The sequence below is a fragment of the Scophthalmus maximus genome, chromosome 10 (assembly GCF_022379125.1).
Source record: "Scophthalmus maximus strain ysfricsl-2021 chromosome 10, ASM2237912v1, whole genome shotgun sequence".
Taxonomy (NCBI): domain Eukaryota; kingdom Metazoa; phylum Chordata; class Actinopteri; order Pleuronectiformes; family Scophthalmidae; genus Scophthalmus; species Scophthalmus maximus.
The window spans coordinates 21,025,376-21,052,246 of NC_061524.1; the positions used below are offsets into that span (position 1 = coordinate 21,025,376).

The following is a 26,871-nucleotide window of genomic DNA, read 5'->3' on the forward strand; positions in this document are numbered from 1 at the left end:
CGCAGGGTGGAGCAGGTTGGAGTAGGGTCGTGCAGGTTGGAGAAGGGTGCAGATGGTCCAGTGATGTTCCTTACATCAAGCTGACATTATTCTGTAACATTTTTTTTCATAATTTTGTGATAATTTAAAAAATGCCAATTCTCAAATGGGAACATTTGAGAAATTTCCTTTCACATAATTATAAACAGTATTTGTATGATAGATGGAAAACAACATTTCTGACCCGTTATCAGTTACAAAAATAATCCATAGATCATAATCTCCGAGTCGACCCAACTGTGTCTCTGCCCCGGACAGGAGGTGGGCTGCGGGGCCAGCCTGGGGGTGATCTCCGAGTCCCTCCTGGTGACGGGGGGCCAGGGCTGCGTCTCCTTCTGGGACCTGAACTTCGGCGACCTGCTGCAGACCGTCTACCTGGGCCAGAGCAGCGATGGCCAGGGCGTCCGGCAGCTGCTGGTGCTCGACAACGCCGCCATCGTCTGCGACTTCGGCAGCGAGCTCAGCCTGGTGTACGTGCCGTCGGTGCTGGAGAAGCTGGACTGAGGTCGCGGCGGGTCGGAGCGCTGTCGTCCTCCTCCGGCACCGGACGCGACTCGGTCAGGAGAGAGACCCGACGTGAACTCTTTTCGTCGGAAGGAGGGGAGTCGCCCTCCACACTGTGGACAAACCGCTGGACGTTCCTCCGGCCGTCACCACTTTGTGCTTTTTGTTTGCTCCCGTTTAGTTTTTTTCGTGGCCCTCTATGCTGCTGACACGGGTGGGGGTTTACAGTGAACCTCCTCCCCCCACCCGCCCGGAGAGGAAGATGAATCCTTCTCCTTATTTTTTTTTTTTTGATATTCCCGCTGCCTCGTTCGCTCGAGCGCAGCCGGCGCAAGCTCGATGGGACTTACACCCTGTCCTTCTACGTAAGTGTGTGTGTGTGTGTGTGTGTGTGTGTGTGTGTGTGTGTGTGTGTGTGTGTGTGTGTGTGTGTGTGTGTGTGTGTGTGTGTGTGTGTGTGTGTGTGTGTGTGTGTGTGTGTGTGTGTGTGTGTGTGTGTGTGTGTGTGTGTGTGTGTGTGTGTGTGTGTGTGTGTGTGTGTGTTCGTGGAGATTGAATGAATGGCTCTTTTTATGGCGAAACACTGCTGAGAACAAAAAGTGGTTGTGAGCGAGGTGTGTGTATGTGAAGGAGAAGTGATGATTACTGTAATGTTTTATATGTATAAATCTATTATTTATTAGCGTTACTTTTTTGGAATAACAGTTTCCTTATTAATCCCTGCTCTTAAAACGAGAATAATAATAATGTGGACATAAAATGTAAGACGGTGATTTGTTTGTCGGGTGTTGGGGCACTGGTCACAAAAGTGATCGTTCACGATGGTGAATTGCTGTAATGGAGGCGGGGGGCCGCAGAGGGTCCTCATCTAACCCCCGGCCTCGGCCTCTGACTCTGGGGTTACTGTTGCTGTACGAGCTGCCTCCGTCGGGCGGCCTCCATTTTTACACACTGTTTGAATTTTAGTTGACAACACTGACGTTGTCCCGCGGAGGCTGTCACTGGCTACTTTGTGTTTACTTTGGCTACCATGTATGTATGTGTGTGTGTGTGTATATATATATACATATATATATACATACATACACATATATGTGTGTATATATATACATATATATATTGGGGGGGTTGTTTTAGGTTTTTTTTATAAATTGTGCCCTGAAGAGATTTCTTGTTTTGTTTAAGTTGCGGTTCCACTTGAACTTTTCCATTTAGAAAAGCAGAAAACGTCTCAGCACATTTTCTCGCTTTCGCCACGTCGTAGACGTGAGACGGGAAATGTGACCAAGTAGCCGCACTGCAAAAAGTTTGATCGCCAAGGAGCTTTAAATTTCCACGAGCTTCACATTATACACATAACTCAAAATAATGATAAGCCGTCACAGGACAATGGAGGAAGGACTGTAAGGTGAACGTATGCTGCCTATTGTAATTGTTTTAGTTTTGTGTCGTAATAATTCTACAGATCTTTTAATTTTTGAGACCAATATTCTAATTGTCTCAACTACGAGCGGTTTTAGCGATGAGCGTTCCTGTTCACGTGACTGATGATGGCCAAGAGCGATTCACAGTTGGTGAAAGATTAACATTCAATTTTAATTTCCGGCCCGCCACACACGCCTTCTTTGGCACTTGGCAACCCCCTTACCTTACAGACTTCTACCGGCCTCCATTTTGACTTTGACGTCTGCTCCTGACCGGGCGTAATATTTACGTCTGAGTGAGGAGAAATTCTGAAGACCCTCAGTGGACTCGACAGTCCCAAAATTACACACACTCATAGATATCAGTCCCCTACATATGCACATTTTGCCCCGACCACCAACATCCAGAATGTAGTTCCTCCGAATCATCCACTGTCTACCGTTAATGTGCGTCTATTGAATGTAAGTCAAACAAATCGGTTGACGAACGCAAAAAGAAAAAAACGGCGACCAAATCCTTCACAGTATCGTATGGCAACACAAATTCAATGCACTACTTACCCCATCTGACGCTCGCACGAGCGTCGGCTGGCCTACGTAACGATGTTGGACGTAACAGTTACTAGACTAAACGAGCATCTGTAATCTCTTTGGCACTGTAACCGCGTCCACGGTTTTAGCTTTGTGTTTTAGAAATGTGTAGTCTTTAGACTTTTTTGTTTTGTTTCCTTACTTGTTTTTCTAGCAAACCACGGCATTGAAAAAAGAAAAAAAAACCCCGGCGATGTGAATTTGAGTTAAAGCTTAAAGTTAGACATTCTGCTAAATAACGCTTTCAGGCAAAGGGTCCATCGAGGAGAAGCCTGTTCGGTTTACAGTCATGTCAAGTCCCGCCTCCTGCGGGGCATCTACAGAATGTTCCGGCGTTTGACTCGGTGGTGGTGGGGGGGGCGACAATCCCCTGCTGCCTTCGTCACAAGTGAACCATTACACTCCGGGAAAATGTCTGGGACTGAATTTTTCGGGACATTTTTCCGTAGTTCCATGTCTGAAAACGGTCTGATAATTCCGCATAAATGTGTTTTCTGTTTGACCCCAGTCTCTGGTCTTTGTGCCGTTTGCTGCACCGCGTAACTCTGACCTCATGGATGTTGCTCTGGTTGGGGTTTTTAAAAACAATCTTCAGCCTTGTAAAACGAAGACGGGACAGTTTCGAAAGGAAGCGACAACATTTTCTAACAGGTCGTCAGAAATTGTGATTTAATTTTTTTTAGCTGGACGATTAAACGATGACTTTCATCAAGCGCTTAACGGGTGCGTAGGTTTTTCCTCAAAGACACCGATCAGGGTCGACGAGCAGCGTCTTTTTATAAAAAAACAACGCTTTTGTGGCACATGGTGCAACACTTGCTCATTGTAGGCGTGATGTCGATCTTTTCGTCCAGCTGACTCGCAGCCAGGAAGCTAATTCGCACATTTCCCAAAAATGTGGATTAGCTTCTAAATGAATGTGTCGGTTCGTCCCGTATGGATTTGTAACCACGAGTAGGACCGAGCTCGTTGTCGCCGCTGGGCCTCGTCGGGGGTCAGTGGACGCAGCCGTGACCAACTTCTTCTCGCTTCAGCTGTCGGGGGAAGAGAAAAAGGAACATTTCCTGGGCAGCATCCTCACAAAAAATGGAATGTTCCACATCTCTTCCTCTCTGGGCTGCGTAAACGACGACGAATCACATTCCCCACTGTTCACGCGACTAATGAAAATACGATTTTGGAAACAAAAGCTTGGGAATCAAAAGCCCGTCTCCTCCCCTGATGGAGAGAACTTCTTTTACTGTTTTGTAACAACAACAAAAAAATGCAAGACTTTGTACTAACTTTCAAATAAAGAGGCTTTGATACAACACTTGTCTTTTTTTTAAAACAATGACGATTAGTGACATTTTTCCAGGACGACTGTTTTGGGGATAGTCTAATTATTTATTTCAGTTATTTACAAGTGTTACAAAGACAAAAAGAATCAACTCATTAAGACTTGCTCTGTGTTACCGTGACTACTGATTGAACTGGAGGGGTTCCTCTCGTCGCAGAGGGGGAGGAGCCGAACGCGGGGGCTGATGGCGGAGTGCATGCTGGGTCATGGTGCAGAGCAGGTTCGATCCGTCACAGACGTTTGAAGAAAAGCAGCAAAAGAGCGACAGACAGAATGAACGGATACAGACAAGTGCATAGTGAGCTGGTCCCAGATGGACAGTCTGCCACCAGGCACATCTTGGTCGTCAACGCTGCTCACGTGTCTTTAAAGCAGGATTAGAAAAGAGCCACGGGCCTCTGGTGACGCCTGGTGGTCGAGTGGGGGCAAGGCGGCGCTCCGCGGTCTCGCCTCAGGGCTTGTTGAGGCTCCAGAGCGGGTCCAGGCTGCTGAGCGGGTCGTCGCCTTTGTCCTGCGGAGTTCCGTGTAGACCCTGACCCTCGGCCGGATGCAGGAAGCTCTGCCTAGTCAACCGCTGCTTCCCCCGGCCCCCTCCCTCCATGGAGAAGGCCTCGGGCGTCAGCGAGGCCAGCAGCTGCAGAGATGACGAGGCAGGAGGCGGGCTGGCGCTGGGCGCAGCCTCCGGAGGGGAGGGGGGGGCGACTTCCAGGCCATTGGGCGGGGGCGGAGGTGGTGATTGCGCAGGGGAGGAGAGGGGCGGGCTGAAGGAGGGAGGGGGCTGCGCGTCTGTGGGGAAAGCAGGGTCCTGGATGTCGCCGAGAGAGTCGAGGTCCGGCGAGACGGCGGCGACCTGCTCCTCCACGCCCCACGCGGCGTCCATGGCCGGGTCGCTGGCACTGGGCGGCCGTATGCTGAGCTTGGCGATGGTGGCTTGGATGGAGCTGATGGGCATGTCGGCGCCGAGGACGATGTCCTGCTGGGACTCCTGTCGGGAGTAAGGCTGCAAGAGACAGGTCACACGTGTACAGACACACACAGACAGACACAGTTATAACAGTACACATGTATATATAAAGTATGACCAGTTTTACAATTGCGTAGTTACCTGTCAGGCACAAATAGATCACATTTAAGTTTTTTCTGCATTCTACATCAATGCAGTCTAACTGGGACGGTATTCCTCCCTCTCCTCCACCCACATCTTACCCACCTCTCCTCTTCCTCCCTCTCCTCGAACCCACCTCTTCTTCCCTCTCCTCCACCCACCTCTTCCTCCCTCTTCTCACCTCCCTCTCCTCGAACCCACCTCTTCCTCCCTCTTCTCACCTCCCTCTCCTCCACCCACCTCTTCCTCCCTCTCCTCCCCTTCCCTCTTCTCACCTCCCTCTCCTCCACCCACTTTCTCTCCCTCTCCTCGAACCCACCTCTTCCTCCCTCTCCTCGAACCCACCTCTTCCTCCCTCTCCTCACCTTCCCTCTTCTCACCTCCCTCTCCTCACCTTCCCTCTTCTCACCTCCCTCTCCTCCACCCGCCTCTTCCTCCCTCTCCTCGAACCCACCTCTTCCTCCCTCTCCTCGAACCTCCCTCTTCCTCCCTCTCCTCACCTTCCCTCTTCTCACCTCCCTCTTCCTCCCTCTTCTCACCTCCCTCTCCTCAAACCCACCTCTTCCTCCCTCTTCTCACCTCCCTCTCCTCGAACCCACCTCTTCCTCCCTCTTCTCACCTCCCTCTCCTCCACCCACCTCTTCCTCCCTCTTCTCACCTCCCTCTCCTCCACCCACCTCTTTCTCCCTCTTCTCACCTCCCTCTCCTCGAACCCACCTCTTCCTCCCTCTCCTCACCTTCCCTCTTCTTCCCTCCCTCTCCTCCACCCATCTTCTCTCCCTCTCCTCGAACCCACCTCTTCTTCCCTCTTCTCACCTCCACCCACATCTTACCCACCTCTCCTCTTCTTCCCTCTTCTCACCTCCACCCACATCTTACCCACTTCTCCTCTTCCTCCCTCTCCTCGAACCCACCTCTTCCTCCCTTAAGTTTTTTCTTCATTCTACATCAATGCAGTCTAACTGGGACGGTATTCCTCCCTCTCCTCCACCCACCTTCTCTCCCTCTCCTCGAACCCACCTCTTCCTCCCTCTCCTCACCTCGACCCACCTCTTCTTCCCTCTTCTAACCTCCACACACATCTTACCTCCCTCTCCTCGAACCCACCTCTTCTTCCCTCTTCTCACCTCCCTCTCCTCCACCCACATCTTAACCACTTCTCCTCTTCCTCCCTCTCCTCGAACTCACCTCTTCTTCCCTCTCCTCACCTCGACCCACCTCTTCTCACCTCCACCCACCTCTTCCTCCCTCTCCTCCCCTTCCCTCTTCTCACCTCCCTCTCCTCCACCCACTTTCTCTCCCTCTCCTCGAACCCACCTCTTCCTCCCTCTCCTCACCTTCCCTCTTCTCACCTCCCTCTCCTCACCTTCCCTCTTCTCACCTCCCTCTCCTCCACCCACCTCTTCCTCCCTCTCCTCGAACCCACCTCTTCCTCCCTCTCCTCAACTTCCCTCTTCTCACCTCCCTCTCCTCCACCCACCTCTTCCTCCCTCTCCTCGAACCCACCTCTTCCTCCCTCTCCTCACCTTCCCTCTTCTCACCTCCCTCTCCTCCATCCACGTCTTCCTCCCTCTCCTCACCTTCCCTCTTCTCACCTCCCTCTCCTCCATCCACGTCTTCCTCCCTCTCGTCACCTCGACCCACCTCTCCTCTTCCTCCCTCTCCTCACCTCCCTCTCCTCCACCCACCTCTTCTTCCCTCTTCTCACCTCCGCCCACATCTTACCCACTTCTCCTCTTCCTCCCTCTCCTCTTCCTCCCTCTCCTCACCTCCCTCTCCTCGACCCACCTCAAGTCTTTTGGAGGTTTTTTCCTGTAAAACGATTTCTTTTCTTCCCAACGTTTGCTCATTGTGGGACCTGTTGGCCTTCCCTCTATGACACTGTAAGAACCCCACTATGTAAAGTACCTTGAGATGATGTCTGCTGTGAATTGGTGCTACAAGAATAAAATTGATCTCCTCAAACTAGAATTTCCATTCACAGGGTTCACACTGGAAGCTTGTTTTGCGTCGACATGGCACAGAGGCCGTTGAATCCATCTGACTGCCTATTGCGGCCAAGTTTTGGACCTGAGCAGTGACGAACCTTCGTGGCCGCGGAGCTGGTGTTCTTGCTGCAGGTGGCGGTGGTGATGCCATGGCGCTGAAGGACGTGCTCGGCGTGCTTCAACACGGCCTCGTAGCAGAACTTCAGGTGCAGCTGGAGACGCGACACAGAGGAGGAAGTTAATATGCGGTTCATCATATATATATTTAGGTAATGGAACCTCCACCACTAAGACAATTATCTTAAAAAAACGGTCTGATGAAAGTTTTAAACTTCACGTGTCTGACCTTCTCCTGCAGCATGTTCTTCCTCTGCTGTCTCATCTTCTTCACCAGCAGTGGAAGGTCCGGGATCCCGTTTCCCGCCTCCAGCTCCTGCAGCGCCGCGTAGAGCAGACAGAGGGCACCGGTGCGCCCGACGCCCGAGCTGAGGTAGAAAAAATGTACAGGCTGATTAACCACACGTTTCATACTGGTGAACTGAAATCTGCAGGCATTTACAAGATGTCCTACAAGTGTCCTGTTAAGCATTTGTAACTAAATCAATCTGGTGTAGTTCAATTTCTTACAAAAGTTTTATTAGAAAACACATTGTGCTTCTATCTGACGTGTGTGGGTTTGTCGTGATCATGTTCAGGTCATTCCTAAACAAAATCTTATATATGATTTAGTAAGACATTTTATTTTCTGTTTGATTTGGGTTTTGGTATCATTTTGCCTTGTGCTGTTGTGTTGCTGTGCAGATTATAGATCAATAAGACTTTCAGGTTCAATAAAGGAAAAATCTAAAACACATTTGTTCGAAATATACGGTTCAAAAAGCTACAAACCAATCTTCACTGGCTGCATCATGAACACCAATGATCATTTCGGTTGAGAGGTTCATGAACAGATTAATTTAGGTAAACCTACTTTTGAGAATCACCACCACAGATTAGGGACCAGTTTGACCATATTTGCTATATATAATCTGTGATGTGCAACATTAGATGATCATTTCTCTTTCATTTTGACGTTTCACGAAATAAATTAAAATGCATAAGCCTGGATGAGCTCTGCAGGATTCTTGGACTTATCTGCAATTCGAAGGGGAAGGTTGACATCGCTCTTTTGTGAAACAAGCCCAAGCATTCATCCCTCACAAATGTGGTCATAAATCCCTTAAATTCACCAGTTGCTCCCAGAGAAATCGGCAGAATAAACTAAACGGCAATGTTAAAGGGATAGTTCAGTGATTTTGAAGTGGGGTTGTATTAGTTACTTATGCATAGTTAATATGTTACCTTATTGAGATGGTGATCGGCGATGTCATTTTATGGAGTTTAGAGGAGAAGTGGAAGTAGTGAAAGTCAGAGTCCTACTGTTGCAGTAGCCCACTTCAAAATCACTGAACTATCCCTTTAACATTAAACATTGTTAGGAGAGGCCGGTGTTAACCTCAATTGTTAATATCGCTAAATGTCTGTGACAGATTTCAACACACTCACCTGCAGTGCACCACCACAGGTATGTGTAAGGGCCTCTGGTGGAGGTAGTGTCCGTGAACCTCCTGGATGAATCGCAGCAGGTTGCTCTTACTGTCAGGAAGACCCCTTATGACAAATATAAAGAACTGATGACGACTGAGCGTGAAACGCATGATCACAAAGTCATATTGGCTGGTTCATAAAAGAAATGACTTACAGCTCGGGCCAGGAGGTGAACTGGAGGTGGACGACGGTGCGCTTCAGGCTTTGGTCGCGGTACTGCAGGCTGATCATGCGCTCCACGTGTGTCGGTGTCGTCTTCTGCGTGGTGAGGCTGAGTGTGATTGGTCCCTGAGAGAGCTGCTGGCCCCGCTCCGTTGGGAAGTAGCGCAGAACTTTTCCCTGGGAGAGAAGGAGATGACAACAGAACGGGTACATTTCTAACATTAAAATAACTGGTTGCACCATTGTTCACTGAAGTAACATTTTCATTATATGAGAGACGATGTTTACTCGCCTTTTAAAAAAATTAATGAAAGACATCTAGACATCAAGACTAAAAGTTAAATCCATCTGAATATTCTTCAGCTACATGCCACAGGTTGTTGTAATTACTTCCATATTAAAGGTGAAATATTATGCTTATATTCAGGTTCATACTTTTAATTTGTATTACCACTTGAATAGGTCTACATGCTCTAATGTTGAGAAAAGGCATCAGTGTTCTCATACTGCCCATTCCTGCAGCTCCTCTAAAACGCCTGGATTTATTTGAGCCCCGCCTCCCAATAAACCCCAGTCTGCTCTGATTGACCAGCTGGTCCAGTCTGTTGTGATTGGTCAACCTATTTCAAAATGTGTAGGATATGTCGCGTCCCTTCACCAGAGAAGTCGAGATTCTCAGATTGCAGGTGGGGTTACCCCCAAAAGAGTCCAACTATGACATCAGAGTGAGAAAGAAATCTGAACCAGTGGTTCACAAACACTCAAAATTGATTTCTGCATAATATGTCACCTTTAAATCACCAAACTAATCTCAATACCTTTTCAAGCTCCTGTTCTGAAACCAGCATGACTATCAGTGACACCTTCTGTTCATACACCATCAGCCAGAAGTCTGCTGCTGTGCCGGTGAGGGGAGCTTGTGTGGCAATAAGGCGTGGGCAGTATGGTGACAAGTCCTCCACATAGCTGGCGTTGATGTAGTCATCTTTGCCTGATTGCAGCACCACACGGTTTAGGTCATAGGGCATGACGTCCTGGTGACGATTCTTCATGGTGTAGCAGCGGGCGATGGCAATGGAGAGCTGGCGGGCGTCCTTCTCCTGCTGGTCCTGGAGCTCTTTCCAACGGGCGTCCAGCACAGATAGGCCACCCTCAATCTCGGAGGGGTGCTCCAGGGAATCTACTTGGGCTCTATAGCGTTCCAGTTCACTATGAAGTCGGGCGACACGCTCTGGAGCTTGGTATGGGTCACCCTGGATCAGGAGAACTCCCTGGGAGCTCTTCTTTCGACGCTCACCGTCCTGCGGGTCAGCTTTAGTGGGTTGGAGGACATTGGTGGGGGCCTTGGTGCCTCCAGGTTGGCTCTCTGGGCTCGAGGAGAGGAGGTCATCTGTGCTTGAGTTCTGGCGTTGAAACAGCGATGTGGAGGGAGAGACAGTAGAGGGAGAGGGAAGAGTGGATGGTGCTATGCCTCCAGGGGTGGGGACTGGTGTGGGTCTCTGCTGGGGGTTCAGACCCAGAGAGGTTGGACCTGGAGAGGGAGATGGAGAGGGCGAAGGGGAAGGAGGGACGGTGTTGGGTGGTTGAGCCACTGAAGCACCTCCAGGAGAGGGCTGGATTATGTGCTGAGCTGAGGGAACATGCTGAACATGTGGGGCCATGGCAGTGGGTTGCTGTGGCGTACTTGGAGGTACATTAGGCCCTGGAGCTGAAGGGTACATAGTAGAAGGCTGAGGATGGGTCATGGGATGAGCGGCCTGAGGTTGTAGGGGAGCTGCAGGCTGTGGTGCCAGGGGCTGCTGAGGCATCATCGGAGCCCCTCCTGGATAGCACACTCCACCAGAATGAGGGGGGCGAGCCTGGGGTTGGCTGGGCATCTGAATAGGCTGCTGGGGCATGTTTGGTATAGGAGGCTGTCCAGGGTGGGGGTGATGCTGTTGGGGTAGTGCACTGGGGGGCATTTGGGGCATAGGGCCCCTTGACATGTGGACCTGATGACCAGGGACCATATGAGGTTGGGAGGCAGGAGGCATCTGTGGGTGCATTGTAGGGTGAATAGGTTGGCTATTGGGGGGCATATAGTTCTGTGAGACCTGTGGCATTGGCTGACTTGTGGAGGGCATGTGTGCCCTGGGTCCACCTGAAACCTGCGTCTGTGGGTGGGGCGGTAACTGCTGGGCATTGGGAGGCATTGAGATTTGTTGCTGTGGTGGCAGCATGTGTTGGTGAGGGAGTCCATGGGGCATCTGTTGGTTAGGATGGGGCAGGTAGGGCTGAGACACAGGGGGTGCCGGCTGAGAAGTTCCAGGTATTTGTGGGTGTGCAGTTTGAGGTGGCCTTGGCATGGAGCCAGGCATCATCTGAGGGTGCTGCTGGGGCACAAAGCCCTGTGGAGTCTGATAGCCATGGGGTATCTGAGGGTGGGGCTGATAGCCATTATGTTGATGTGGCTGCAGCTGACCTGGGAATGCCTGCTGGTACTGGGGAGGGACACCAGGCTGTGGGGGCAAATATCCATGTGGGTAGGCTTGTGGGGTCTGTAGAGGGTGAGGACCAGGAATTGCCCTTGGTCCAGGTTGGTAGCCCTGAGGCATTGGTTGCCCAATGGACTGGGGGTACTGCTGCTGTGGTTGGGGTGCATGAGTTTGGCTTGGGCCTCGAATGGGCATCCCTTGTTGGGGCATAAAATGGGGATAGGCACCCATCTGTGGTGGCACAGTGTAGCCAGTGGAGGTTGCAGATGGACCAGGCTGGTGTGGTGTAGGAGCATAGCTGGGGATAGGGGCCTGGATGCTGTCCACAGTGGTGGTCGAGGGTCGGACTGGTGTAGGGGCAACAGGGCCAGGTTGAGGATGGGGTGGCCGATAACCTGCCACTGTTGCCTGGGGTGGCATTTGTGGAGTCATCTGAGGGAGGGGTCCACGTGGCAGGGGTCCCTGTGTCGCTAGAGCCCCTGAAGTAGGAAACTGAGCAAACCGTGCCAAAAGTTCTGGAGGAGGCAGGTTGGCAGGGAATCGAGGAAGACCAGCAGTTGGAGCCCCAGGCCAAGGCAGAGAGCTGCTGCCACCCAGGTTAGCACCAGGGGGGATGAAGGCTTCAGGACCAGGCAGACGAGTCGTGGGGAGGGAAGGGATGTCAGGGGGCAGGCTGCGGAGCTCCTCAGGTAGGTCACCCCCCAGGGCCAAGATGGCTGCACTTAGCTGGGCTAACTCGGAGTCCTCCAGGCTAGAGCAGGCAGAGTCGGAATCTGAAGCCTTTGGCTTCAGGGAAGGCTTAGCTGCGGTAGGCCGTGCTGGGGGCCTTTTCTGGGTCTCTCTGTGGAAGAAACAAACAATTAACAGTAGTAGGGGAGCATGAATTCAGGGATTATAACTCCCATGATTGAAACTTTATTCTGTCAAAGTTGCCCCTTACTTTTCCAGGATGGGCTTCCTCTCCTCTGCCCTAGTCTGACACAGGGCCTTTGCTCTCTCCAGCAAACGGGACGCTTTGGCCTCCAGGTCGTCATAGAACTCTTTACCCTCCTGTGACTTCTTCATCAGGTCCTCGTAGGCTTCGTACGAGCCCACTAGTCCCTGGACAGTGCTGTTCCACTGCTGCTCAGTCTGGCTCAGGCCCTTGCGAACTGAGGCGTACTGGACATTAGCCTCTGTCAGGGCCTTCAGGATGTTCTCCTGAGCCGCCAGGTTCTGCTCAATGTAAACCTTCACCTGCTCGTACTTCTTCAGCTGGTCCTCAAATATACGCTGGAAGGACAGAGGTTAGTTGGAGATCTCAAATGGGATGCTTAAAAAACATATTGAAAATGATATGCCGCATGCTCATTAAATAAACAAAGGAGCTGTTTTGTGTTGCACATTCAGCCACATACCTTCATGTCAGCCCTATCTGTGGTGACGAGGGTGGAGGTGATGTCGTCCTGCTGGATGAGGTCGCGGAGCTGTTTCTCCAAAGAGCTTCTCTGTTCCCTCATTTCCTGCACCTTCCCCAGGATGCGCTTCATGCACTGCAGCCCCGCGACTTCCTCTGCATACATATAAACACACAGTGTTACAGTCACAGTTTATAAGAGCATGATGTGATTAAAATCAGGCATGACTCATACCTGTTCAGTGTTTTAAATACAATCTCAAGACCTGGTTATTCTCAAAAGGCTTTTTAATTGGTGATTTCTTTCCAGATTTGTTCTTCTTCTTTAACAATTTCTAAATCTGTAGTCATATTTTTTTCAAATACATGTTTTGTAACATAGCACATCTTATGATAAGCTACATAAAATATTTAATGATATCTTGTCAGACCTTTGAAGGGCAGTAAACTCATTTTCAGACTTTCATCAAGCCTGAAAAAAATTCATTCTATCATCACACAGACCCTCACCTTCACTGAGCTGTGGTCGGGGCAAAGCTTCTCTCAGACTTTCCAGTGGCCCCCCCAGCAGACGCAGGTTGCTGATGTGTAGGTTCATGGCTCGGTGGAGCTCCGTGTTGGTGAAACTGGCCTTCTCGTGGGCCTCCATGTACTTCTCCAGGTCCCGGCGGATCTCGGCCAGAGCTTGGCCCTGCGCGGCCAGGTGCACATCACCTGCGGCTGGGCCGCCAGCCTCCTGGAGAGCTCGCTCACTAGCCTCGTCTCCCTCTAGGACGTCTCTGATCTCTTTCAGTGAAGACTCCACATCAGTGAATACGCCTGAGAGCACTGCACAGGCAAGGATGGGATTGGCATTATTTACACAGAAGCAAACTTCTATTTGGGTCACATGACAAACCCACACAATACAAATAAATGTATAAAACCATAACATTGAATAAGTTTATATAACTCATTTTGAGCAGAAATTGTTGCATATACTGCACAAACCCTGCATGGATTGGATGAGGCTCTTGACAGTGTCAGGTCGGACGCTGAGCGCGGCACATTTCTCCATCAGGACCGGAGGGATGTGACTGTACATGTCCAGGTTGTCCACTGACTCTGGCTCCAAACCCAGAGAGTCCATGAACTGCCTGTGGGTGGAGAAATAAGCCTATCAGCTCATACTGGTTCTGGTCAAATAAAAATCTATTCCTGTCAGAAGAGTAAAATAAAGTTTTGTCTTTGTTGTACAAGGATGTCCAATAATCTTCTTGTTAACAGACATTTTGATTAAAGAAAACAACTGGGAAAAGTAAGCCTGAGTTTTTGGCACTTACCACTTGAAGAAAGACTAAGAATTAGCATGAATTAATCTATATCTAAAAAGTGAGAGACCCATAATCAGAAGAAGCAATAATGTTACCTTATTGACTCAATCCCAGGAAAAAAATGAAAAGCACATTCATCTTCATGTCTAAGTTACAGCACAGGTGCAGAACTTTCCAAAAAGACAACTGACAACTGAGTCTAACACTCACTTGAACTTTGTAAAAATATAGCAATTTATTGCAAAGTAACACAAAAGTGGTTATAAACTATAGGTTAGCTTTATTTTAAAGCGCCTCAGACTGATCTACTCACTCTAGTGTTTCATTCTTGCTCTCTATCTTGACCATGACGTCCCTCAGCAGCTTGGCCTTCTCCTCACTGGGAAAAAAAAACACAGACATTCATAAAAAGATTGACTGACCATTCTCCTTTTCACCTGTATGAGATGAACATAGCCTCCACTGGACGCGCTTACCTGTACAGAGAAGACGCTTCATGTGCAGCCATTGGCACCAACTTGGCAAACAGGTCTGGTCCAGTGACACTGGGGTCAGTGGGGTTGACTGGTAGAGCTTTCACCAGCGGTGCACCTGGAAGGCCACATGATACTGGTTTTACTGGCACAATAACACGATTTTATAAATATCATGACACAGAGGAGGAGAGGCCACAAATAGTAACATGCAATAGAAAACAGCCACAGCATTTGTGTTTGGTCAGTTTTCTCGCCTAAAGATTGTAGATGTGAGGTCACTTATTAATCAAAACCAATCAATTCATGATGAGGGATGAAGCGATTCAACTATCTTATTTACGCAAATTATTGTACAACAGTTTTGATAATTGATTATTTGTTTAATTATATATATATTTATGATACAGTTATGATAAAGTTATGCCATGGTTGAAGCCATGGTTGAACTAACGTATCAAGCCTCAATTACATGTCTTTGTCACAAAGGTTCGATAATGACATTTTAGGAATCATTGAGCCATTTTTAAAAAAGTATCGGAAATGATATGTCGCGTGCTAAAACAAATTTATGAAAACTGATGTATCGTATGGGTATCGAGAAGTTTATACTCTCAAATATCTATATTGGCATCGGCCCCCAAAAAACCATATCGGTCGGGCTCTAATATATATATATATATATAATGTGTATATACATGTATATACTATAAATAAATACAAATATACATATATAGATATACACACATGTATATATGTATATGTGTATATACACATGCATACAATATTATGTTCTTTGGACAAAACATGTAATTTGAAAATGTCATCTCAGGATTTTGGTATTAAATTTTCCAGTATTCTCAGATCAAATAAATTACCTATTATTAAAGAAAGTGAACATACTGAAGCTTTGTGTTACCTTTGACTGAGGCCAGAGTTTCCAGAGAAGGAACTGCCTCATGATAGATGAAGTCATTGTCCTTTTTGGCTGAATTAAACCTGGGAGGTGAAAGTTCACAGAAAACTTGTCACATACTATTTCGACAAGAATGTGAGACACAAGACATTAAAATAGCACTACTGTGACACAAAATAATCAATTTGCTCACTTTCCACCAATCACGTCCATGGTGAATCTCAAGGCCTCCTGCACACTGTCCGGTTGACCCTGGTTGTACCAAGACAAGAAAAAAGAGACACAGATATGTTAGAGTGACACTAAAAAAGAAATCTCATAATGTGTTGCTGGGAGGAAAGTGCTATTCCACCTTGGCCAGCTTGATGGCTTCACTGAGTTTATCCATGGAGCTTTGCAGGTACGCCAACTGGTGGAAACGGAAAATCCAGATTTAAGTAGACGCAAAGAAATGCAGGAGAGTGGAAAACTAGACTGAGGAAGACAAAGGTTAAATAACATTTATATTTGAGACTTAGCTGAAGCAGATAAGAGAAATGGTAAACACTTGAAAGCTCCCTTTTCATGGGCAGTAGTATCAGTAGCTCCTAAGTTTTTTAAAATCTTTTCACCATGCATTTATTCAATAGTGTTCACTTTAGTGTTTCCAACATGCTGTGTAGTGATGACCTCTACTTACATTGAAAGTGGTACCTTTGGTTTAAGAAATAGTTCTACATTTTGGCAAATATGATTATTTGCTTTTTGTGATGAGATTTTGATTACAAGATTGAACGAATGAGTGAATGAATAATTTCCTATTACATACATTATAACAGGGAAAAATGTATCATACAAATTCACAAAAAAATGATCATGCCAATAAAGAAAAATGGAAAGAATAGGCTAAAGCCTAAGGCTTATTTTTCATAAAATATCCCAGAATAACTGCAATACCAAAAGAATAATTAGAATCCTTAATTGTGTTACATTCAAATCATTGTACATTATAATCCTTGATCATTTTTCATTTTAAAGCTTTTTTGAAACTTGGAGAGCTTCAAAGTTTCCGAAAGCCCTTAAACTTAAACAAATCTATATTTTACATTGGTTCTCACTCTACATGTTTTATATTATATTGATGAATTATAATTTCCTTCTCTTCATTGGAAAGAAATTTCACAACAGACAGAAAAGCTTTTGTTTATAACTCGATAAAGTATTTAAAATATACAAAAAAGACAATATCTGGAATTTGAGGGTACAGGACTCGATTAGTAGATTCACTGTAACCTGCTTCATCTATTATTCTAACGATCCGCTTCTGAAGTTAATTATGGGTCCACATTTGTTTTAAATGCATTTCCCCGAAACCTTGACACAATAAAAAGATTGATACCATGAACAATATAAAGCTAAACCGAGGAGAGAGTTAGCTTAGTTTAACATGAAGACTGGAAACAGATCCCATAAATATTCAATATACATCGGTTGTTCAATTTGTGTTAATTCTCACAAATTCCTGGCAGACCAATAGTAAAAAAAAAAAAAACAGAGATCAAAGTCACAGTATCCTGATAGTTGAAATAATAAAAAATAATTCTGTTTGTGAAATGTGGTCCTACCCGCTCTCCGTACTTCTGCTGCTCCTCAGCCTGTTTTCCCATGTGAAGCTGTTGAGAGAGAAACAAGACTGAGATAAAGGAGGAAGGTGTTTGTGTGTGCACCTGTTTTATCTAACACGTTAATAAAGGTATGAAAACACAAAACACACACACACACACACACACACACACACACACACACACACACACACACACACACACACACACACACACACACACACACACACACACACACACACACACACACACACACACACACACACACACACACACACTCCCTCTCTTGTGAGACTCACGTGTGCAATGGAAGCAAAGTAGTAGATCTTCATCTGAACCAGCTTCTTCCAGTCCTTCTGGATCTTCCCCAGCATGGAGGCCGTCTCGGAGTTCTCCAGAGCCCTGCAGGCCTCTTTGTAGTAATCGACCACCTGCAGCGCGACAGTCAGTTATCACCCTCTGATATTATTACTGATTGACATATTAATGAATCAAATTAATTTTTAGTGCTCAGACATTGACCTGAGCGCTGATGCGAGCAACCAGGAAACTCTTCCTGTTGTCCAACATGGATTTCTCCAGAAGACATTCCTGAGCTTGGCCCTCGGAAGTAGACAAAAGGTTTTTGTAAGACATCTCCTCTGTGTGCGTGCCCGTGCGTGTGCACGCGTAAACTTACCAGCATAAGGTTGATGTTGAGGTTAAGGATCTGGTGGCTCATGTCCACACTGAAGTTGTGGCTGAAATGGTCTCTCAGGTAGGAGAAAGCTCCAGCAGAGCACTGGAAGTGCGTGCACGACACCTTCATGCCCTGGACACGAAGCAGAGGGACAGTGGGACTGTGTGAACAAAGTACGTGTCTATATTTGTTTTGGAGATCGCAACGCAATTGGTTTTTACACACAAACTTTGTATTTCCGTTTCCTCCGACATTGGCAGATATGAAAATATGGATGGAGATTTAGTGACTTGTTTTTGAAACCAATATATTCTTAATTTTGATAGGCAACGACAACAAACCCTAATCGTAACCCCATTGAAGTTAAACGCAGCATTAGTATGAGTCAAAATCATAGAAAATGCATGGAATGTGTCGCCGGTTGTCCGCCATCTTTGGAATTCCAGGAGAAACATGACAGTATGCATGCGCAAGCGGTGAACCCACGAACGACCTCATTCTTATCGTGTTGTTGGCGTCACACATAACTCTCGAGTTGAGTGTGTACGTGTGTTGGTGTCTTACCTCCTCCGACACCCTGTTATCCATGGCTCCCAACATGGAGTGCAGGGCCCCTGCCGAGGAAAAAGTGATAGGTTCAGTTTTGCAACCATTTCTTGAGACAGTGCGAGTATTTTTCAGCGATTTTCATTCAATCTTTTTCCCCAAAAAACGAGGGAGCGAGTCCGCCTGTGTGTAGGTCAATGTTTGTGAGAGGGGGGAAGAGTCCGGGAGTGATTAGTCAACTGCGGGGGTCACGTCAACTACTCTCGTGCGTGTGTCTTCGCGTCTACGCAGGAATTAAAGTTCTCAGTCGCTACGGTTTCCTATCAATGAGTGTAGTTCTCGACCATGAGTGGTCCATGGCTTGCTGCGTCCATGTTCCTGACGTATAGTCCAGTAGGCGGACTCTCTTTGGAACTCTCGAGGAAGAATGATTTAAAGTTAGCACCCAGCTTCAGACGGGTAATGTCAAAAACCACAACCCATCATGGACTCAGACCTGAACTTCAACAGCCACATTAAAACAATTATGAAGCCAGCCTACTATTACCTAAAGAATATATCAAGGATTAAAGGACTTGACTACTGTAACAGTGTCCTTACAGGTCTCCCTAAAACGTCAATCAGACAGCTGCAGTGAATTCAGAACGCCGCTGCTCGTGTCCTCACTAAGACCAAGAGAGTAGATCATATTACTCCAGTCCTCAGATCTTCACACTGGCTTCCTGTTTGTCAAATAATTGACTTGAAAAAACAACTGTTGGTTTACAAAGCACTGAATGGTTTAGGGCCAAAATACATTTCTGATCTTCTGCTTTGCTACGAACCATCCAGACCTCTCAGATCGTCTCGGTCTGAGAGGTGCTCTCAGTCTGCTCTCTGTCCCCAGAGTAAGAACTAAAACTGCAGGTCTGCTGCAACTCTCCGTCCTTTTAAATCAAGACTTTTCTGTTTGCCGCTGCCTTTCAGTAAATAAACTATCTGTGCATTTCTCTTTTCTTTCTTTTCATCACCTGTCTTATCCTACTTTAAAATGTTTTTATTTTCTCTTTTTTTAACAATTGTACTTAAATGTCATATTTTGTGTTTCTTCCCTATGCTTTTACTGTTTTATGTAAAGCAGTTTGAATTGCCTTGTTGTTGAAATGTGCTATAAAAATAAACTTCCCTTGCCTTATACAGTTAAAATGGGGAAAATTGCGTTGCAGGACGATTTAAGTTGTGACCCTAAAATTTTCAATAAGTCAGGAGCCCTGTAAAGTGTTCTTGGTCACTTCAATCTTTCCTTGCAAAGCCACTGATGACTGGTTTCACATTTATTCCTATCACAACCTTGCTTCTACTCAAGTTAGTGTGCTAACCAGCTAGTTCCAGCCCAGCCAGCCCGTCTCGTCACTTTTCAATAGTGAGTAAGTGCAGTATCTAGTCTGCCCTGAAGAGGGAGAATTATAACTTCTTTTCTGGTAAAAATTCTATATACTTCTTGCGTCAATGGCTGAAGCTTTGGGGCAAACAACCATCACAACCACCAGCCACCGACAAAACGTTGAAATTGCCCATTCAAGTTACGCCGTAACCAAGCTGCATGTTTTGCAAAGTACAGAATGTGAGAGTTTGATTTATTTAAAATAAATATAAAACCAACAACTGATGTGTTTCATTTCATAAAGAGATAGTTAACCACTGGAAATGTGAAAAAAAAAAATGTAATGACTATAAGACAACTGTTTATGAATTTCAAATGTTAGATGGGAAATCTGAGGTTAAAAAATGTTATCTCATCATCACAGATAATTACAGAGATATCAACATAAACTCTACACTAGAACATGACTTATTGGATTGCTGATCTGTCTCACTCCATCATTCAGTCTTTATCCTGCAAAGGTAAATTAGTTTAACTGATTTAATGAGTCTTACAGTTAACAAAACACATTTCTCTACGTGACTCAACTCACCAAGATTGTAGAGGATGCAGGCTTGTTCATAGCTGATGTCATCATGCGTGACTGTTTTTCCGGAGAAAATTTCAGTCCTGCTCACAAAGAAATATTATAAAGGCACATTACAGAACATTGGATTTGAATACAATTGATTTAAGTGTCTCAATATATGGATCATAATCATAAATGTAATGTTACTGCAGTAAAGGGGCATTGTACCAACACATTAGACCGGGACAAAATGACTGGATGACTTTTAATATTTATTTAATATTAGCAGAAATATATATATATGATACGAGTCTGGTCCCACTCCGTCACACCAATATGAAGACCATAACATATGAAATTGCTTCTACAAAAGTCAAAATGACAAAGTCTTAACTGAAAGTGATCATTAGATATTTTACTGTTCCTGTTATTGATTTAGTGACTCTATGAAAAGCTGTAGATCTCTGGAGAGTGGGCATGGGCTGGTATGAAATGTTATGGTAACCTTGGGGAAAAATACTGCGGCTTCACGGTATCACGCACCTCTAAAATGTGCTATCGTAAAATCTATGGGGGGAAAAAAAACAATTTGCACATTTTTTGCCATTGACCAAAATGTATTTTATTTTTAAATAACATATTAAAGAAGGTTTGGAACATAAGTAAATGTTGTATGTTACCATATACAGTGGTGTGAAAAAGTGTTTGCCCCCTTCCTGATTTCTTATTTTTCTGCATGTTTGTCACACCTAAATGTTTCAGATCATCAAACAAATTTAAATATAAGACAAAGATAACACAGGTAAACACAAAATGCAGTTTTTAAATTAAGGTTTTCAGTATTAAGGGGGAAAAAAATCCAAACCTACATGGCCCTGTGTGAAAAAGTGATTGCCCCCGAAACCTGATAACTGGTTGGGCCACCCTTAGAAGCAACAACTGCCATAAAGCGTTTGCGATACCTTGCAATGAGTCTTTTACAGCGCTGTGGAGGAATTTTGGCCCACTCATCTTTGCAGAATTGTTGTAATTCAGCCACATTGGAGGGTTTTCGAGCATGAACCGCCTTTTTAAGGTCATGCCACAGCATCTCAATAGGATTCAGGTCAGGACTTTGACTAGGCCACTCCAAAGTCTTCATTTTGTTCTTCTTCGGCCACTCAGAGGTGGACTTGCTGGTGTGTTTTGGATCATTGTCCTGCTGCAGAACCCAAGTTCGCTTCAGCTTGAGGTCACGAACAGATGGCAGGACATTCTCCTTCAGGATGTTTTGGTAGACAGCAGAATTCATGGTTCCATTTATCACAGCAATTCTTCCAGGTCCTGAAGCAGCATACAGGCCCAGACCATCACACTACCACCACCACATTTTACTGTTGGTATGAGGTTCTTTTTCTGAAATGCTGTGTTACTTTTACGCCAGATGTAATGGGACTACCACCTTCCAAAAAGCTCAACTTTGGTCTCATCAGTCCACAGAGAACTTTCCCAAAGTCTTGTGGATCATCAAAATGCTTTCTGGCAAAAATGAAACAAGCCTTGATGTTCTTTTTGCTCAGCAGTGGTTTTCATCTTGGAACTCTGCCATGCAGGCCATTTTTGCTCAGTCTCTTTCTTATGGTGGAGTCATGAACACTGACCTTCACTGAGGCAAGTGAGGCCTGCAGTTCTTTGGATGTTGTTGTGGGGTCTTTTGTGACCTCTTGGATGAGTCGTCGCTGCGCTCTTGGGGTAATTTTGGTCGGCCGGCCACTCCTGGGAATGTTCACCACTATTCCATGTTTTCGCCATTTGTGGATAATGGCTCTCACTGTTGTTCGCCGGAGTGCCAAACCTTTAGAAATGACTTTATAACTTTTACCAGACTGGGTGTGGCTAGAGAAATTGAACTCAGGTGTGAAAAACCACATGTTTTAACAGGGGGGAAACACATTTTTCACACAGGGCCATTTAGGTTTGGATTTTTTTTTCCCCCTTAATAATGAAAACCTTCATTTAAAAACTGCATTTTGTGTTTACCTGTGTTATCTTTGTCTTATATCTAAATTCAACTAAAAGTAGATGTCGGTAAGTGGAGTACACACTACACGGGACTGGCTGACCATGGTTACAAGAATTAAATCCCCTTCCAAATATTTGTGCTTGGAGACATTCTGAAAACCTGAGCATTGATCAAGGCTATAGACTGTTCACGTTACAGCACTTCACTCAGTTTAAAAATGTCTTTTCTAGGCGGACGACACGATGAAAAACGACTGTGTGCTCCGCCCCTTGTCACTAGGGGGTGCTGCAGCACCCTCAGCACCCACCCTTCCCACGCCCTTGTGGTCAGGTTTTCTGTAAACACTCGTGGAGGTGACTGTGTGTCTGCTTTGTCCCGTGGGAACCCTGTGAGGTAGCGACACGCGTTACAACATTACATCGCAAATAGAGCTGCAACAGTTAATCGATTAATCGGTTGGTAATCGATTACTAAATTAATCGCGAACTATTTTGCTAATCGATTAATCTGTTTGAGTCGGTTTTATGAAAAAAAAAGTCATAATTCTCTGATTTCAGCTTCTTAAATGTGAATATTTCCTGGTTTCTTTGCTCCTCTGTGACAGTGAACTGCATATCTTTGGTGTGCGGACAAAACAAAACATCATCTTGGGGGTATTTGAGTTGCAGCCCTAATCGCAAATCTCTTTTTGAACAGTCATTTTAATTTGGGCGGACTGTTCATACCTTAGGGACGGTGTGACGGGAAATATTATTGTTTTCGGAAACCGCCGCTTTTCGATATCGTGGTATGCCTTGAAACCGGCCCATGCCTACTGGAGAGCAGACAAACAATAGTTAAGATGGCAGGAGGACATGTGTGTTACTACCATGAGATGGGCACCGCGGCCTCCTGGCTCGATCCCATGGGCACTCGGCTCTGGAGGTAATGCAGCTGGCCGAAGTACTTCCTCAGTGTGCTGCATCCCTCGAAATCCCTGGTCACGTTCACCGCGCTCTGTGAAACAGACACAAACTCCAATCAGCTACAGAATCACCTCTTCTGAAAACAGACTGTGACCAAACTCATCTGTCCATCATGCAACCATTTCCTTTACTTTAAGAACTGATCATTTTCTTGACAATGTTTCTGAGAAGCTCAGTTTTAGGTGTCAGTCGGACTTAAAGCTGCTTCTTGTGTCAGGGTGGGGTCTGTAGCACTGGATTGTGGTTTCCTTTTCATATGATTCTGTATAGTTTGTGCTGTCATGATTGCTCAAGAGTTTGACATACTTGTTTCATGAGTATTAGCATATGTCAACTGATAAACTACCACTTTCCTCGTCCCGACTTCCCTTCGACAGAGCTAAGTAACTAACTTCTGACTTAACCACAGGTTCAACCAGAATTACCACCTTGTGGTCGTCTGCCTCCGCCAACTAGTCAAACTGATGGAAACATGATCACACTCGACACCTTTTTGCTCACGGGGCATCGCGCTTCATAAAGAACCAGAGCAGAGATTTCACGGAACAACGTTAAAAACCTTTGACCTTTTGGTTATAAACTGTCATCGCCTTTGTCCTCGTACACATTTGTGTTAAATTCTGTCCTAATTAGTGTTTGATTTCTGATGTTATGGCAAGAAGGTGTGTGAGGTCAAATGGACCATGACCGCCAAAATCTAATCAGGTCATCTTTGAGGCCAACTGAACATTTGCGGCCAATTTTGATGAAATTCCCTCTATATGTTCCTAAAAAACCCAAAACGTAACGTCTCCAGACACAGCTGTCGCTGGCATGGAGGCATAACAACTTTTAGCAGTTAAACAGAGCTGTCTCAGAAAGGCACTGAGGTCCAGAGGGGCATATATGTAAGAACGCAAATGTTGCTCTGGATATTTCACGGAACCCCCCCCCCCCCCCCCCCCCCCCCCTTGTAGCGACATGACGACGAAGAAGCGGGAGCCACGGAGATCTGACAGAAAACACTGCCGCTGAGGTTTGGCCTACCTGCCGCAGCGTCTCCAGTTTCTTCAGCTGTTCGTTGTAGTTGTCTGGATTCTCTCCGTAGTTCTTTAAGATGAACTGGAGAAGACGACGCAGAAAAAAACAAGGGTTAAACATGGTGCTTTTTAAAAAACAGTCCCTCCCTTCCCTGCAAATATCAAGAGGCTGTTCCTGACTGAAATCGTACTGTGTGTTTTAAGGCTGCAATTTTTCTTCTTTCTTCTTAGACCCTTAACAACACATATCCCAAGTGTGAGACTGAATGGACAGACAGACTTCTTGAATTATTAGCAGGATTATTAGTAAGATGTCTCCAGCAGTGCAGAGCAGCCTCTCTGCTGTCCACATAAAATATATGTCTGAACATTACTAAATTCCTTTGAAGGACATACATGAGGAAAAATCATCTGATACATATGCCGCAGCTTCAGGAAATAACCTGTTCATAATCGTATACAAATTGCTACTTTTAATAAAAATTCCTAAAGGAATCAAGTTCATTATTCATTTTCATTGTACAGTTAATTGTTATACATGCTTTTTATACAAAGAATGATATTTTCAATAGCTACTTTTCCCTCTTTTTTGTAACAGTATGTGGGTGGGGGCCAAGGACCATACAAAACATGGGTTGTAAGGATATTAATGGTGGTGATCATCATATCCATACAACCTACAGTACGTGTTCATGATAAAATTATTTACTACAGCACACAATTGTTTAGAAGACAGGGCTCCAGACTCCCTGTTTTTACTTGGAGCACTGTGGCCCCTTAATGAAAATTTTAGGGGAAGACCGTAAATCAGCCTGCAACGCAATTAGTGGGGGTGGGGGGGGGGGGGGGGGGGTGTTAATGAAATGATGGAAGCAGGAAGGTCACAAGGCAAATAAAAAAGATGCACAGTGACACAGCAACAAGAAAAGCATTGTCCCGCTCCAAATTTTCACGAGCCACAAATCTGCTGCTCCGCCCTTCATCCCTGGTAGACGCGTGAAAATTGTTGGTAATTACGGTGTCGAATGCTAATCTGAGCAACTCCAGCATGGGAAAAAGCAACATTGACCTCTCACATGTAATATTATGTTTTATCTTTAAATGTCATTGTAACACATCTGCCAAGAATGTAGATTATAAAGTCGTTTTTGAGGGCGTGATTATTATTATTTTGAATTGTGCTCAGGGAATTTTTTCTTTGGCAACTTTTTGTCACAACACAGGAGTCTTACTGAAAGCAACAACAGAGGGCAAAGGTCTCTTCTTTTATCTGCTTCAGGAAGGAGCTGGGAAATTGGTCAGCTCGTTTAGATTGAGGAAATACACAAGAAGCATTTGGTAGATCGGGAAATTCTTATATATAATATATTCGGACATGTGAGTTTGGTAATAAGTGGCGTATGTCAGGCTCTGTTTTTTTGAACAGTTAGTCGAAACATGTGACAATTCATCATGTAATGTTGTTATAATATGAACACAAATCTTTCTATAGTTTTACGGTCTGTAACAAGATGAAGCATTAACCCGTAGGCCTGCACAGATTAAAAGTCTTTCAGAAATTTGTCCACGGACAGAAAATTAATCAGCAGCTATTGCAATAATCAATTTATTGTTATGATTTTCTCTTTAAGCAAAAGTGCCAGAACATTTTTGCTCTTTCCAGCTTCCAGATTTTTATGATTTTTCCTTTCTCGACAACTTCGGGTTACTGACCAAACAAGGAGACATCTGAAGAAGCGTCATCCGGACGGAAATGAAGATGATTGGTAGCCCTACATATATAAGAGCCTGTGCTTATTATCATTATGAATAATTTTTGTATGTACAAAGAGAGTCGTGACATTAAAAAAAAACATACCCTTTTGTCTTTTATGCACAATAAAATGTCCTCCCTTGAATATATATTTATATTTTTGCCAGTGTCCTTTTCAATTATTTATCCTTTAATTAACATATTGTAGTGACTTTGGAGGACAACAATATTTGTCCAGGTTTAACTTTTTTTTTATTTCTTTATTTTACTGCTTCTTCTTATCCCCAGTGATTATAAGATCCGGGCAGATTTGGAGTGAATATGATATGTAGTGTCCGTGCTTGATGACCGGTCGTCAGGGGGAGCTGGTGCGTTCAGGTGCATGTGACAATCCGCTCGGTGCGTGTTATTGTGCTGATGTCGGAGGCTTGACCGGGCCGTGAAGAGCCAGGCTCGACACCGGCCACGTCCCTTTCCTTCGACCTCTGATGGCGTCAGTCGCCGCGGTGAAGTTTTCTGGAGTTAGCCAGACTGGCTAAATGAGCCAACTGTTAACTTCCACTTCGAGCTTGTTGTTTAGCTAGCAGGAAGCTAACCTTAGCAAACAAAAGGCGGCGGTCAGGGGAGGGGGGGGGGGGTTTCCACGACCAGACGTCAGCTACGTGTTCTGGAAGATTCTCCTCACCCGGACAAACTGGCAGGCAGCTAACGGCCAGTGTGACCTGGAGGCTAACGGTAGCTCCTCGATAGGTTTGTCCAGTCGCGCGTAATCCGCTGTCGTTGACTTGTCTACCTCAGCCCCGTTGCCCCACTCCCCAACCCGGCTCACCTGCCTGACGGCCGGGCTGAACTGGAACTCCCCTGCCTCCTTGAGGTCCAGCCAGATCATCGGCATGCGGGGGACCGCCTCCATCGCGGCCAGCTCTGCGCGGCGCCGTCAACCGTAACTCTGTCGAACCCCCGCGTCGGTAGTTTCCAGGACGTCGGTGGTTCCTCGCAGGAAATAGCTTTTCCACCCAAGCAACCGTGTCATGGATCCATTTACACTGCAACCGGAAGCTGGG

The 26,871-nt window shown here is 45.8% G+C and overlaps 2 protein-coding genes across 6 annotated transcripts in view; one reads left to right on the forward strand and one right to left on the reverse strand.

The window, feature by feature from the left end:
* Positions 1-3,868, forward strand: part of LOC118284646 (SREBF chaperone) — a 33,583-nt gene extending 29,715 nt beyond the window's left edge. For all 4 annotated transcript variants that reach the window (XM_035607527.2, XM_035607525.2, XM_035607524.2 and 1 more), the window contains one exon: positions 298-3,868. In XM_035607527.2, coding sequence (XP_035463420.1) covers positions 298-543 — 246 coding nt within the window. In that variant the 3' untranslated portion in view covers positions 544-3,868. The remainder of the gene's footprint in view (positions 1-297) is intronic.
* Positions 3,864-26,871, reverse strand: ptpn23a (protein tyrosine phosphatase, non-receptor type 23, a). 2 transcript variants are annotated; one of them, XM_035607515.2, is made up of 24 exons: positions 26,637-26,871; positions 24,062-24,136; positions 22,939-23,066; positions 20,093-20,169; positions 18,156-18,205; positions 17,592-17,723; positions 17,435-17,515; positions 17,212-17,343; positions 16,916-16,963; positions 15,664-15,720; positions 15,505-15,563; positions 15,315-15,394; positions 14,399-14,513; positions 14,236-14,301; positions 13,600-13,745; positions 13,120-13,437; positions 12,611-12,765; positions 12,154-12,485; positions 9,558-12,054; positions 8,732-8,916; positions 8,536-8,640; positions 7,337-7,475; positions 7,089-7,202; positions 3,864-4,897 (listed from the first exon to the last, which is right to left on the reverse strand). In XM_035607515.2, the coding sequence occupies exons 1-24, from the start codon at positions 26,718-26,720 to the stop codon at positions 4,349-4,351; spliced, it is 5,724 nt and encodes a 1,907-aa protein (XP_035463408.2). In that variant the 5' UTR covers positions 26,721-26,871; the 3' UTR covers positions 3,864-4,348. The 2 variants fall into 2 exon arrangements, with proteins under 2 accessions (XP_035463408.2, XP_035463410.2); XM_035607517.2 differs by having other exon boundaries at positions 26,641-26,853.